Genomic DNA, 15,668 nt, shown 5'->3' on the forward strand with positions numbered 1-15,668 from the left:
CTTTTAAAATACTGATGTTTAAAAATACAAAAAAACATCCAAAATAAAACTGCCAAAGCCACGCCACTGAAGGCACCGTCAAGTGATTTAAATGATAATGCAAATCCCAGTCAGAGTCAAGAGTTGATCCAAGCCAGCACACATGTGTATGAAAAAACGGCATTAAATTAGGAATACACACTTGAGTTATGCTTCCAGAGTGTACTGTAAAAACCTAGCCCAGAGGTAAGTATTGATTTTGAGCTCAAATTGCATAGTAAAAGAGTATTGTATCAAATGATATTCTTGTCTGTGTTAATTGTTGACTTGAAAGTCCCCGTGAGATGGGATTCTCCTTAACTCCAGTTAAAGCAGGATGTTGTTGCTGGATAAACTGTTAGGGATCATTTTATTTTTTACATTTATTTTGACCAATACTTTGTTTGATTAGTTTTCTTTATGTGTTTGATCATTCGTTCTTAGGACATAATACAGTATAAGCTCTTGGGTTGGCAATAAGTGCATCAGTGTTTGAGGCAATATGATAAAGTTCATATGAGCACGAGCCTACTTTATTTCACTGTGCAGTTCATCACTATATGTACATGAAGAAGCTTGAGTAATGCGCTAACTCTTGCAGCCAGTCAACTTATGAATTAAATATTTTTGTTCTGTCATTCTCTTAGCTACAACAACACAGCAATTTTAATTTTTAAGATGACTCACTCCAGTCATGCATACTGTACTTCTACACACTGGGCCCTTTCATCCAAGCACCCATGTACTTGTGATTTTAGTAGACACCAAACAATGCCACCAGGAAGTGTTCAGTGTGTTTTCTATCTCACACATCATAACCAAATTAAACAGGAAGAAAGAGCATGACCATCTTAAGTCTTGCCGTCGAACCAGAGAAAATGGAGGTCAAGTCAAGAGGACATAGATGGTCTTTGGTCACAGCTGCCTTCCCTTGAATCAATTCTGCAGCTTCTAATTCAGTTACCTTAATTGCACTACTTGTAACAAAGCCCACATCCTCTCTGGTAGACTTATTTTTTATCTGAGTGATCCACTTCAGAAAGAGAGCCCCCGCCCCCCCACCAAATGACCTCAAGGGAGTGAATTATGTGAGACTATCAATGCACATAGTTAACACAGATACACCATCCTCTCAGCCATCTTCATTTGAATAGAGTTCAGAGATCTATATTTACAGTTTGTTTGCAGTAATCTGTAATTTATCCTTGAAAGCTGACACAGTAACAGTTGCTTTCTGTGGTTCACCATACAAAATGCTGCAAACTTATCAATAATTAATAGATGGTGTTATAAAGCATATGAGGGCAACAGTCCAATCAACCAAGATTCACTGCATCTGCTAGAGCTACAGTAATATCATATTACATCCTCATAACAGCATTCAAAAGTTTTTCCCCCTAAGCTTTTAGTATTTGTTTATTCCCTGTCCATCACATTTTTGCTTTGTTATACAGCAGTTAATGCTTTATAGTCAGCAGAAAGCAGGCTTATATGATCTGTTACTTTACTTGAAATGCTCTACATCCAACCAAGTGGTAACCTCTGGTGCTGACGAATGAAGCCAACATGGAAGTGCCAAAAACTGCAGCTCAATTGTCCGCTTGAGGCAAGCTCCAAAAGCTAGTAAATCCCTGTAGGCATGCATATTAAACCAGCAGAATATAAGTAGTTTACATTATAGCCTGGTACAAAAAAACAGTTTGCCAATTTCCCCATTCAGGACAACTATACAGGGGTAGAATTTTTATTTTTTAACTCCCCTGTTTAAATCATAGCAAGGCTTAAAGTTCTGCATAATTAAGGCTTGGACACTCTGAGTGAAGCAGACTTGGATCAAATCACAGCTTTTGCATATCTACATATTCAAATAAAGACTTGCATCAGCTTTTCAGCTCTTATTCATGTCCCACGGGGCTGTGTTTGCTAATCATATTTTGTTTGTCCTGGAAACTGAGACTTGATTCCTCACTCGCATCATATTTAGGAAATCAGTCTAATTCACAGCAACATCTGCTTCATATAGCTTTGGTTTGTACTGTTTATAATAGTTGTTAGATGCCTATGTGCTCCTATGAATAAATAATTTTTCAACATTCATCCGTAATACCCATGAACTTATGCTAAGCATATTTTTAGAGCACACTGAAGTCTTTGCTGGTAGAACCACTGAACATTTGGTCCAAGACCACCCAGTAGAAAAGAGGAGCAAGGGAGTGGAAGAAAGATAGACTGGGCTTCTTGCCCGACTCCCACAGCTCAAACTTTCAACACATCTCCTCTCTTCTGCTGATTTTTCATGAACACCACTCATCTCTCTTGTGCCTATTTAGTTGTATTTAATTACTCCGTTTGATCTCGCATCAAAGCCTGACCTCATGTTGGTATTTCACACAGGTTTTTTTTAAAAACATTTTTTACCTGGTACTGTTTTGATTTATGCTTCCACGTGTGAGGCTCCTCATTTTGACATTGATTAAGTTAAAGGTGGAATCTGCATTAAAACTATCATCTAATCAGCCGCTGATCCCTCCTCCTGCAGGTGTACCTGGAGTGAAGCCTGAGCGCTATGAGGAGGGCTTGGCAGTCAAGCACTGTGCCCTCTCCCTGGTTGGTGAGCCAATCATGTACCCCGAAATCAACACCTTTATCCGCCTCCTCCACTCGCACCACATCTCCAGCTTCCTGGTCACCAATGCACAGTTCCCCCAAGAAATCAGGTAGGGCTAAAAAAAGACACACTACTTGTTTGTGTTGGTGTTACTCTGTTTTTTTAAACTGCATGTGAACACACTGATTATAATCAGGTTATTGGCATACTCCAGTTTCTCTAACACCATATAAACACTGTACCCCTGGTAAAACAGGAGTTCTCACACTCCGGTTAACATTCCTAGATAACTCCTTTAGTAACCGTAATTCTCTGGCATCAAGATTCATCAACATTGTACCCGGATTATTTTCAGCTTTCTCGTCTGTGCATGTGCCAGGTTAAGAACTCCCCCCTCCCCACTCCTCGGCGGTGGCTTTTGACCCGGAAATAGACTAAACCAGGAAGCAATGGCGTCAAAAACAACATGAAAAATATAACAACAATAGATAGTTACCTTTACACCGAGGGAGGACTTCGCCATGGCAAGTAACATCACTACCAAGAAGACCTGTTTCTGCCGTAAATCTGTCCAAAATTCGTCTGTTTTCTCCCCGCTTGTGATTTTGACAAAGGTGAATATAAAGTTGTATTCTGACCAGCTGTATGAGGGCAGAGCGCCATCTACTGTACCGGAGGTCGAGTATCTCCTGTCATTTTCCTACTCAAGCCCCTTTTATGTATACGTAGGGAACTTGAATAATCCGATCATTCCCTTTACCTGGGTAAGGCCATTTTCGAGGTACTAATGTGCATTTAAACGCACTGACTGTTTTCTCTCAGAATACACATGCCAATCTTTTTTGGCTCATTATGTTTCTGTAGTATATTTTTATTCCCTGCCTACGCAAGTTCTTTTCTTTGATGTTGGGGGGTTGAATTGGAAAATAGAGAGTAGGAGTTTGTCACAGCACTTAGATTGTTCCCTAGCAGGAAGGATCAAAGGTTCAGCCTCCACAAGTGTAAGTGCTCTTGTGCGTGCTGTGTGTCCTTTAACAAAGAGCATGCAACACCATAGTGTTGAATAGAGTTTGTTGAATGTTTTTTAGGATCAAAACATTGTTTTTAAATTATTAATTAGACAGTTCGCCATGTGGACCGTAGGTGCTGGGGATCGAACCGCTGTCTTGCTGTGTTGCATCAATTTTTGCTGACTGTTATGTTAAAAGCTGAAAAAGGCATTGAAGTCATCGTTTTTAAACAAAACATTTTTTTTTATTGTGAATAAAGATAATGTTAAATGTTGTTTGAATAATTTAGTTTGTGCCCTTTCAAACGTAATAAATAAAAGTGTAATAGAGGGCTGAATTACTTTAAAAACACTTGTGTTATTTTTTCATAATTAAAATTTCTTTGTTTTCAATTTCATTTTATTTATAGTGCCAAATCATAACAAAAGTTATCTCAGGGCACTTTACAGAGTAGGTATAGACCACACTCTATTTATGATTTACATAGACCCAACAATTCCTCTGTAGAGTACGGTGGCAACGAAAACCTTCCCTACAACAAGCAGGAATGTCAGACAGACCCAGCTCTGTGGAGGACGGACATCTGTCTGCACCGGTTGGGGGGGAAGAAAAGGATAGAGAAAGAGAGAAAAGACGGACAAATGGACAGAGAGAGACAAAGACAGAGACGGACAGACGGACAGAGAGAGACAAAGACAGAGACAGACACACTTCCAGTAACTATAATAATATCTATAGTAATGTGAATATGACTTGTATGTTTTGGCAGTTAATACAGCAGAATAGTAGAAACAAGCACAGCTAAGATGTGAAAATGATAATAATTATGGTGGCAAACATGATCAGTGATGAGCAGCGGCAACAGCAGCTACGACACAGCGAGACATACCACCGATGGTGCCTCAATGGCTACAAATTCCATAATTTGAAAGACTAGTGATAGTATATATGACTAGTAGTTATAATAGTAGCAGGAAGTGTCATGCAGGACCACGGCAGCAGGCACCACCACGATCAGCACAGACCTGCGAGACGACAAAGCACAAACAACTCTGGGGAAGAAGTTAAATTAGTAACATGCATTGATGAGACATGACGAGTATCTGGAAAAGTATTATTCCTGGCAGACTAGGCCTAGAGCAGCATCATTAAGCTGAACAAACTCAGCTTTAAAAATAACAACATTGCTAAGGGCTCGTAAGCCCTAAGTGTAAGCTTTATCAAAGAGGAAAGTTTTAAGTTTACTCTTAAATACGGGGACAGTGTCTGCCTCCCGAATAACACTTGGGAGTTTGTTCCACAGGAGAGGAGCTTGGTAACTGAAGGCTCTGCCTCCAATTCTACTTTTGGAGACTCTAGGAACGACAAGTAGCCCTGCATTCTCAGGAGCGCAGTGATCTAGTCAGGTAATACGGTACTATGAGCTCTTTAAGATACGACGGAGCCTGACCAATAAGAGCTTTTTAGGTAAGGAGAAGGATTTTAAATTCTATTCTAGATTTTACAGGGAGCCAGTGCAACGAAGCTAATATATGAGAAATCTGTTCTCTTCGATTTGTTTTAGTTAGTACACGAGCTGCAGCATTTTGGACCAACTGGAGACTCTTAACAGACTTATTGGAGCAGCCTGATAATAAGGAGTTGCAGTAGTTTCCAGTCTAGAAGTAACAAATGCATGGACTAGTTTATCTGTATCTTTCTGAGACACAATGTTCCTAACTTTCGCAATATTACACAGGTGAAAATATGCAGTCCTTGTCATTAGTTTTATGTGAGAATCGAAGGACATATCCTGGTCAAAAATAACACCCAGATTCCTTACTGTGGTGCTGGAGGACAACACAACATCATCTAGAGTAATAATATCTTTAGCTAATGAGTTTCAGAGGCCTTTGAAGCCCAAGCACAATAACTTTGTTGTTTTATCTGAGTTTAACATCAGAATATTGCAGGTCATCCAGCTATTTATTTCCTTAATGCACATTTGAGGTTTAGCTAACTGATCGGTTTCTTCTAGTTTGATCGACAAAATACAATTGTGTCTCCTCAGCATAACAATGAAAATTTATGGAGTGCTTCCTTATAATATTTATAATATATATATATATATATATATATATATATATATATATATATATATATATATATATATATATATATATATATATATACGGTTAATAGAATCGGTCCAAGGACAGAATCCTGTGGAACTCCGTGACTGACTTTAGGTTAGATTGTTGAATCTCCTGGGAAGGGATGAAAGGGCAGCATTGTAAATTGGAGATAAGTGGTGTCTCAGACCTCCTCTGTTTAGCGTTGGTTTCTCTACTTTAAGAGACAGAATGAATGCATTGAAGGAAAAAAAATATAATATGTCATCTCCTCTTTTTCATCGTAACTAAAATGAATGGAGATTTTGGCAAAGTTTTTGTTTTTTAAACTACATTTTCAACTTGTCTTTTTTCCTCCAACGTTAATGCATGTGGATAATGGTTACAGTTAGTGTTAATGACAGTACCGCCATTGTCTCGTCTTAGTCATGGAAAAAAAGTTAGTTGACGAATATATTTCGTCTTAGTTTTCGTTAAGGAAGTTAACACTAATACAGTGTTTGAGGTGAGGCCACGTTCGTTCCTATGAAAGTTTGCTCAGTAGCGCATAAAGCTAATAAAGTACAACTTCCACCTTTTCGGGTTTGTTGTTTTGCATCTAGTGACCAACAAGGAAGTTGTAATTCCACAGTTTGGCCACTATGTCAAATTGGCTTCAAAGTCCAGCACACTTCCTTGGGGCCTGATCCCTACCTGTAGGTAATGTTGTCGGAGGTAAACAATACATTGTGACTTTTCTGAAGTGCTGCATTTCAAATTATACCCCAGTTACAAGAATTCTCCACCCATGTTTCTTTGACAGGAGTTCACCACAGGCACAGTTCATAGAAACACATACTTTATGCACCTACAGTAACTATATGAAAAATTCATAAAGGCAATAACATTTCAGCTCGGACGACGAGATGTGGGCGGGTTTGTGAGCATCAACAGGAAAAGTTTTGTGACTACATACTCAATTCACATTAAGGGTAGTGCTCTTCTGGTCCCTGTGGCGTGTGTATGTCTGTCTGTCTGCTATCAGATTTTGTCGCAGTGATAGCATCGTAACCATGCCAGATACAGTCAAACAGGTGTGTAGTTTAGGTCTAAATGAAGGCTGAGTTTGAAGATGGGTTTGATTGGAACTACATAATGCTCTGGACGTAGGTAGGTGGAAAGGAAACGGTCCTTGGCTCCCCCTCTTTACACCATTTTTTTATTATGTTATGTTATTTTCTTTTCAAATGCTCCCATGCTTTTGTACTACCTTTTCTTATTTTTCTCTCAAACTGGATCATTCATATCTTCCTTTCTCCTCCATGTCTTCTGTCTTTTCCAGGAGCCTGGTTCCAGTTACCCAGTTGTATGTAAGTGTGGACGCCAGCACTAAAGATAGTTTGAAGAAGATTGACCGACCACTTTTCAAGGACTTCTGGCCTCGCTTCGTGGACAGCCTCAGAGCCCTGGGAGAAAAGGTAACCTGCCCACTGAGCGAGTTTGATTTCCAGCCAGATGGTCAGAGGTGAACTTGTGAAAAAGAGTTTTATCAAAAACAATCTTGAGTCTGCTCAGTCATATTTACCTGCGTTAATGAGGTTAAACATTTGAATTGAATTAAAGTAGTACATTTATGCCTGAACCATGAAGAGCATCACTGCACGTACTGTATCGTGTGGACATATTCATCCTTCACCAGTTAAATTGCTCATTTGATTACGAAGTTTGTGGTTGACTTCACAATCATAATTGAAAATATAAATAATTTGTTATCAGCAGGTTTTGGTCATAACACAACGACTCAAAAAAAGCTTTGTGCCCCACCCTGGTCAAAGACTTTGAAATATATTTTTTATAGACATGAGACAATATAAAAATAACATATCCCAAATACCCTGGCCAAAATAACTGCAATTCATGATATTATCCTGAATCATCAAAATATATTTAGAACTCTTAAAATGGCACTAAAACCTACAGAAAATATTTTAATGGCATCAGAGATCGGACACACATCTTCTTTTGAGAAACCCGAATACGCTACCTGGAGTACTTCAAAAGAAACCGGGATACTGCTGCATGTATACACCTTATCCTGGTTAATGAGTGCCGCCGACTATCTGCACAGGCACGGCTTCTTCCAAGTGATGTCATGTAACAGAACTACAAACAATGGCAGCAGCAAAAACCTCTCACTTTCTGGATTGCTGTAGAAACAGTTCGTCTTGCATGGGGGTGCACACACACAGGGGTTGAACTCTTGGGGGTTGAGCAGAGAATAAATTAGCAGTAAAGTTGTCTATTAGTAAAAGTAATAAATCTATAGAGTGTAGTGTTTCATATTTCTCGTCCCTGGTAGGTTTCTGTAAACACATCGGCTGCGCAAATAGAATGCAGTGAGCAGGTGTATTTATCATGTATTTGGGGAATATAAATAACACAATTTCTCTCTGCTCATGTAAACACCATATTCCAAATATGATCATAACTCAGATAATCCTCATGAACAGGATATTCATGTCCATGTAAACACACTTGTGTTATATACTGTATATTAACCCCATACACCAGATGGTTTGTTATTCTCATATGATCTTGTTAGATCACAAGAATCCAGCTGCCATGCAAGGTAAGTTGTACATGGTCGTTGATGAGCATAGTTTCTTATTTAAGTGCTTGTCTGACTTACGTTAGTTCTGATAATGATAAAGAATTGGAGAATCTAGGGAGACAGAGAAATTGTTTTTTTTCATTTCTTGGTAAAGTAAATAAAAATATGCAGTTGTGATCTGTGCCAGAGCATCTTCTAACCTTTAACACTTTACTAAAGTGGGGAAGAGTGGCTTTTTGTTGTTTCTTGAGACTTTTAACAGTTTGGCTTTATAATGCCACTGCCACCACCGTGAGAATGAAAACACCCAGAGGTGTACATTTCCATTAAGTATGTGATCTGTGTCCACAGGAAAGTGCATCCAATAACCTTGCATGCCTTTAAGTCATTCGAGAGCAGAGGGAAAGTCGATTATCACAGCCTGCATGTAACCACCAGAGCCCTTGTATATCGATTTTCCCTGTGTGTTGCCTAAAAGCCAAAGTGAGGGGGGAAATTAGTCCTTGGGTGCACCGGCAAAATGACCTTGAGATAGATGTGAGCTGGGAATTTTCTCAATTTCTCTGTTACACCTATCTGTAATGGGCTGGCTTCCTATGGTTTAATGCTTCAGAAAACTATGGAACTCTCAGCTTGAGGTGATGGTGACTGCTTGCCCTGAGGCAAGTCACTGGCGATGGATCATTGCTCTCTGATTGGGGTGTGAGGTAGCCTCTGAGATGAGCCAAATAACAGGGACATCTGAGAAGTTGAAGAATCAATAGCCTACTATCATCATGATGTTAAGATGTTTCATTTCTGTTAGCTCTGTGTCAAGTCTGTGGTCATTTTTAAAGTCATGACAGTAATGGATCCAGTCGCCACATTTTATAGACCCTGAACTCTTGGCATATGTTCTCATGCAACCGCCTCAATCTAGACTATAGTTGGTGTGTATGATGTTAGCATGGTCTATCCTAGAAAAGTTGTTAGGCTCTGTGTCAAGTGTTTTTTTTTTTGAGGGGAGCCTGGCGTGGGCCAGGGACCGACTGATGGTAGCGTTAAGGTAGGCCCTTATAGTTTCTGTGATAACAAAATCATGGACAGAATCGTGAAATTGAGTAAAAAAGCCATAGAACAGACTCCATAGATCCAGTCAGTGCTCAACTGAGTCACCTCAGTGTAACTGTAGTTTAAAAAAACATTTTTGAAAAATTCATCTATGATGCTTAGGCCCAGTCAGGGGTCAACTTCAGCTTGCATACAAACAGGAAAATCCTATAGTGTCACTGGTTTCCCATCTTAATCTTAATCTTGTGGTGGCTGTGGCTCAGGAGGTAGAGTGGCTCGTCCTTTTAATCAAAAGGAGGGCTGTTTGGTCCCTGGCTCCTTCTGTCTGCATGTCAAAGTAACTGAACCCCAAGTTGCTCCCAATGCGCAGGCCACCGCCTTGCCTAGCGGCTCTGCCACCATCAGCATATCAATGTGTGTGGGAAAGGGTGAATGAGAAGCAAACTGCTTTATCCAGTAGGGTAGAAGATGCTATATAAATGCGGTCCCATTTACCATTTAATCTAGGTTAGGGCAGATGGATGACAGTCTCAGGTGTAGCAGGCAATTTTGCCCACTGGTACATTCACTGCACACTCAATGGATTCTCTTTATGTCCAATACTGAATTACAGTCTGACAGTTAAAGGCTCCAGTGAATTTATTTTATTGTCGACCAATTTATTTCTCACATGAAATCATATAAAATTAAATGTAAATGTAAATAAAGTTAAATGTAATCCTTTCAGTTCCTTCAATACATGAAAACTGTGCAATGATAAATATATACGTATGTATGATGGTCCTCATTTAAGATCCTATTGGCCTGAGGGTAGAAGCTGTTGTGGGTCCAGTGTTCTTTCCCTGACCTCAACAGGGAGAAAAGCTGTTACCTGCACACATATCAGTCCAGTCAACTTCACACTTGACTGGTGTATTGCTGAAAACCCAAGAGTGGAGTGTGAAGTCAATCGGATATGCGGTTCTCGAACGTTGCAAACAGCGCTTTTGGGAGCTTTGCAATTGGCATGCTCCAAACAGACACATTCTGAATGGTCAAATTTTCTAAATGACACGCCACCTGCAACGCTGCAGGCAGCAATACCAGGAGCATGTTCTGAACGAGCACCGTACTAGTTTTATAAATGCTTAACATTTTGTATCTTCAAACTAACATGTACTTAACGATCCCCTGACTCAGTAAAGTTTTATGGCTACAACACCAACACCAAACCAGACATTTTTCCATACAAACATACTTTATATGTTTAGGATTATTATGATTATAATTAGACTTGTGTTTTTGTGCATGTCAGTGTGACAATATGGTTTCCCTGTGTGAAACTTCCCAGTTTCCAAAAATAAACTCTTTCTTTCTGTTCCCATCACCCCCTGTCTCCCTGTCACAGCTCCATATTCCTAAGTCTGTATTCATGGTGAGCTCTATCTCCATCCTTCCTTAGCGCTTATCCCTCTCTGTTCTCCTCCACCTGGCCTCTCTGACAGCGCTCTGGGGGATTGATAGAGCTGTGGCGGATTTGAAATCGAAGCACCTTGAAATACCTCACCTCCCTGCTTCCTTCCAATTATCCCCTTCCCTACTGGGCTGAAAGGACCTAGTGTCATAGATAACTGTACAGTAAGAAAGTGAGGAAATGAGTGAAAGAGTGCTCTCTCATAACCCTTTGTCATTTACTTGTTTCTTTGTATTATCCGTTTATCATGTCCTCTGTCCTCACCATTTGTGTGTTTCATCTCCCCGTCTTTCCCTTTCTTTCTTCTTCTCCATCACATTCTCAGTAATCCTCTTTCTCCCGCTATAGAGAAACAACAATAGCCTGAATCCACACCATTGAGCTTTGAGCAGGGCTTTTTCAGTACTTAATTTACCCAGGGAAAGTTAACTGAGCACGTTGAGCAACGGCCAAGCCACATGTCTTGCATGAGCAATTCAGGGCGGGTACCTCATCTCAGATATGGTGTCCTCACATGCAGCAGATGCTCCTGCGGCCCAGCCTGCCTTTCTACACTGAGCTTGCCTTTGATAATGACCATAAATAAAATAATGTTTAATTTCATTATAAATGTGATTTATATGTTTTTAGACAGAAAGGGTTAAGATTCTGTCCACAGAAATGAAGCATTTTTCATGTCTGCGACATTCTACATATACACATATGGAAACAGTAGTGAAAGTACTATTTTGATGTCATTATGACTGTCAAAAGGCCATTTGACTGTCTCTCTTTTTCTTTTGCGAACCGCACGTGTGTCACAGTAAAAAATAGTTTATCTTGATTCGAGCATGAGCCGAGTTGCTCAGGCCAGCTGTGTGGCTGCTCCACCTTTTTCACAGCAGAAATACATGAAAAGCATGTTTCTGAAAACACCTTATGCAAGAAATAGGCAAAACAGTAATAGAGTCATATTTGTAATATTTGATCAGCGTTGTATGGTTTGGCAGTTTGATCTGAGTTTCATGAGCCTGGTAAACTGCAGATTGGTTTGTCACATTCCAAACTGCTGAGAATCTGCCTGAATGGAGGAGGTGCAAGATGTGTCTGCCAGAGCAAATGAAACATGAGTTTGGCAGATTGGTCTGGTTTATAGGCTACACATAACTTGCTTCCACATCCTTATTTAAAGGTTCTGGCTGCTCCTCCCTCTTCACTCGCTGACAATACTGTGGAGTTCTATTATTTTGTGGATACAGGTTGGGGCATTGACAGCTGGTATACCTGGAGTAAGTAAAGTATTGGAAATGTAATTGGAGAAGGTGTCACATAGTGGAAACTGTTTCAGGAAAAACAAAATCCTGAGTGGCCCTATCCTTCATCCTTAACACACGCATTTCTGTTGTAACGCAGCAGTTGTCCGAGCATTAGTAAACATGCTAACCTTCCCCTAACCACTCTAATATAACTCAGACTGAAAGTGGGTGGTTGTCAGGACATCTGTGAGCTGCTGTGTTGCCTGTGGAGGATAGATGATGGTGACAACAAACTGTCTTGGCCATTGAGTTAAAAAGATCAGTGCAGAAATTTGAGCTTGAATTGAGAAAAATAACTAAAAGTTAGGAGCATAACTGGGATTGTTTATAGTGAGGGCGACAACTAGTGATTTTATACCAATGTGTGCCCAAGCAGAGCACCATATGCTTGTTTTCCCTGATTTGAATGAATAACACCTGCTGACTTTTTTTAATTTCCAAACGGAACTACAGTATGACCCTAAATCTTTTTTTTGTTGAATGTTACAGTTGAGGTTAGATCATGGCACTCACTGTTATAGCTGCTAATATAATTCTGGTTTATAGCAGTGCCCAAGAAACTGTATGAATTCTCAAATTAATATGAGGCCCTTTACTAAAGTATAGGTTTCAACTTTTCCATAAAAAAAATCCACACAAAAGTGTAGCACATGCAAATGTGTTGGCTCAGCATCTGTCGAGCTATACAAAGCTGTTGAACAAAATTAAAATGTCTTTGTTGAATGTGGTTGTTTAAGAAAAGAATAGACCTATAAAACATTAAATATGGATATATTAAATATGGATATATAATATATTACTTATACAACTATCTCATGTTTATTCCTTCACTTTTCTACACTTTCCATGAATCCCAGAGACAGAGGACGGTGTACAGACTGACGCTGGTGAAGGCCTGGAATGTGGAAGAGATGCAGGCTTACTCGGAGCTCATTGCTTTGGGCCAGCCGGATTTCATTGAGGTCAAGGTAGGGTTCAGCAGTATACTTTATATCTGCCTGTGTTTTCTCTTCCCCTTGTAGTTGATGTCTTATTTCTCAGTTCAATAATTGTCTTCATCCTTGTGCCAGATTTGTTTTTCTTCATGTCTCTGTTGATGTCCGTGTTTTCTCATTATTTTGCTGTACTGAGTTTTGATGCGTGTCTGAAGTAAACCCTCCTAATACCAAAGCCTTTTGCATTTGCTCCTAATTCATTTGTTTTTCGAAAAGCAGTTTTTTACAGCAATAATTTATTTGAGAGAAAATCTTACCAAGTTATGACATATAAGGGACTGCCCTTGTCTTAAAAAGTGTTATTGTATTACCAGCTGAAAGGAAACAAGTGAGAATGAAATGGCAGTTTTAATTGGAAACATTTGTATTTAATTAGTTCAATAGCCTCGGACATACTGTACCTGAATATTTTAGATGAAGGCGAATGATCGGCATCATGGCTCTTCTATCTGGCACGCCACCAATTTAAACATCAAGGGAACGAGCAAAACAAACAACTTTATATTCTAACTGAGAGCTGAACTTTCTTCAAGTTCTGCATCATTTCTAATTTGTTTCATCTGCAATGAAAGAGCCACCATGGTTCCAAATAAATATGATTGATGATGATAAAGCTTTAATTATTTAAGAACTGCAGGGTTCTCTTGCATGCAAACAAATTCATGTTTGTCTAACTTTATGAATTATTGACACTGTGTGAATGGTCTCCTTTTGTTGGTGAAGAATTTAGTCTGCGAGTTTGCCATTGAGATTGCGAACGTCTGAGCTAGCTTGACGACTTAGTTGCTTTTACATCTACTAAGTAAGTGTAAACATTATGATTCAGCTTGTGTCACTGTGGTGCTGGATTAATAGGTAGATGCCCTCAGATAAAAATGAAACTGATGGATAAACAGCCACTGATCAGAATGAAATGTAGCGTAGAACAACAATGTTCTGTTCACTTTCCGCCCTTTAGCACACCTTAGGCGACCACTCCTCTGTTGCCAGGTAAGCAGTGTTGTGGGTTCATTCTCTGGGGGAATATCCACTGGCCAGTCTACTTTTTGATGTCTTTTGGACAAAATAATTGAGAAAAAGTAACTCCACCTTTTGACGGAAAATCATAAGTCAATGGTGTTCCGTACGGAGCATATTACATGGTTTCAATACAAATTTCAAATGTTAAAATATTTAATTGATGTAATTAACATTAATTTTATCGACCTTACTAAGCAACACTTCTGTAACATCATCATTGCGCACAGGATGATGTTTAATCTGCAGACTTACTGCTGCAGTCTTGCATTGATGTTAAAAATGCCCATTTCAAAGCATTTATTCAACAAAAGCCATATTTGAACAAATTGTGATAATATAATAAACCTTTCTTCCTGAATACAGCACTGTTAGAAGCATACATTAAGTCAAAATGTACATTTTCATCTAAATCATCTTCCCTCTCAAGCTGCAATTGGGACTGGAGCTTCCCTTCCCACCATTGTCAAATGCCGTGGGTTCACCTAGCAAACTGACCGAAATCTCACAGAAACACATGGCATAGGGGTCTCATAGATCACCCGGGATGACAGAGATTGGAATGAAGATGATGCAGATATAAATGTTATATACAACCTGTTAGCATTTATTCAGCGATTGATGGGAAAAGTCAGCTGCACGGATCATAGTTTTTCCATGTTGGTTATTCATTGCCAAACACCAACACTGCTGTTATGTTGATGCCCTGCAGGATTTATGTAGCCAGAATGTCCATATAGATGTCCCTAGATAAGGGTCATAATTCATTGGAATGGTGGTCTGTGTACTGCATCGACCTTGTCACATTTGGCTGACATGGTAGTAATAGTATGAGAAAATCGGGAAGGGGCACCCGCCGGCAGTCTGAGCCATGGTTCTCATAGTGACAAATTTGTCTGAGCCTGTATTCATTATTCAGTGCATCACATCAAGTTATGATCCCAGTAATAATTACAGGGGAAGTAGTAGTTCTAGTAGTGACAGCTTGAGCAGCAGTAATAGATCCAGCCATCTCTCATCTCTTCTCTCTTCCTGCCTGTAAGTGACAGAACCATCTTCACCTAATTCACTGACGTTTTTTGAATCTGAGTTAAAACCCCCCTCACATTGTCTTGGTCATACTCAAACTAGAGGGCTCAAAACCTGCAATTTCCTCTTTAAGAGGAGAACTCATCCTGCACTCAGACGCGTTTACAAAACGTAATCCAATCAAATGAGACTTTGGGAGACTAGCTAGCTACATGTACAGCAGATTTAAAATGTGGTCCTGGAGACACCTACTGTAGCAGAAACTACCACAGAAGCAGTTTGGAGTACTTTGTCTGTCCGCAGACAAATTGTGTCAGCACAGTAGCATCACAATAGTGCAAGATGCAGTTATGGAACGTTACAGGTCCTAGCAAGGGTACCAGAAGCAGGGGGGTAGGAAGTGGGGAAGAGGCCATTGCCCCCCACACACTAGGCCCCCGGTTTGAAGTTGCTCCTGGTGTGATCCCATCACAAGATGGTCTCTAGTTTTAA

General features: G+C 39.7%; 1 protein-coding gene across 2 annotated transcripts in view; it reads left to right on the top strand.

Moving 5' to 3' along the window:
* The window catches only part of tyw1 (tRNA-yW synthesizing protein 1 homolog), a 78,118-nt gene that overhangs the window by 35,113 nt on the left and 27,337 nt on the right, over positions 1-15,668 (top strand). Inside the window, exons 12-14 of one of the 2 annotated variants that reach the window (XR_014593209.1) lie at positions 2,558-2,735; positions 7,069-11,012; positions 12,993-13,022. Coding sequence is in view for 1 of the 2 variants with exons in the window: in XM_083913884.1 (XP_083770010.1) it covers positions 2,558-2,735; positions 7,069-7,204; positions 12,993-13,103 (425 nt within the window). In the remaining variant the exon portion in view is untranslated. Of the gene's footprint in view, positions 1-2,557; positions 2,736-7,068; positions 11,013-12,992; positions 13,104-15,668 lie in introns of those variants that run through there. The other variant, XM_083913884.1, reaches the window with a different exon arrangement.

The sequence above is a fragment of the Echiichthys vipera genome, assembly GCF_963691815.1.
Source record: "Echiichthys vipera genome assembly, chromosome: 5".
NCBI lineage: Eukaryota > Metazoa > Chordata > Actinopteri > Perciformes > Trachinidae > Echiichthys > Echiichthys vipera.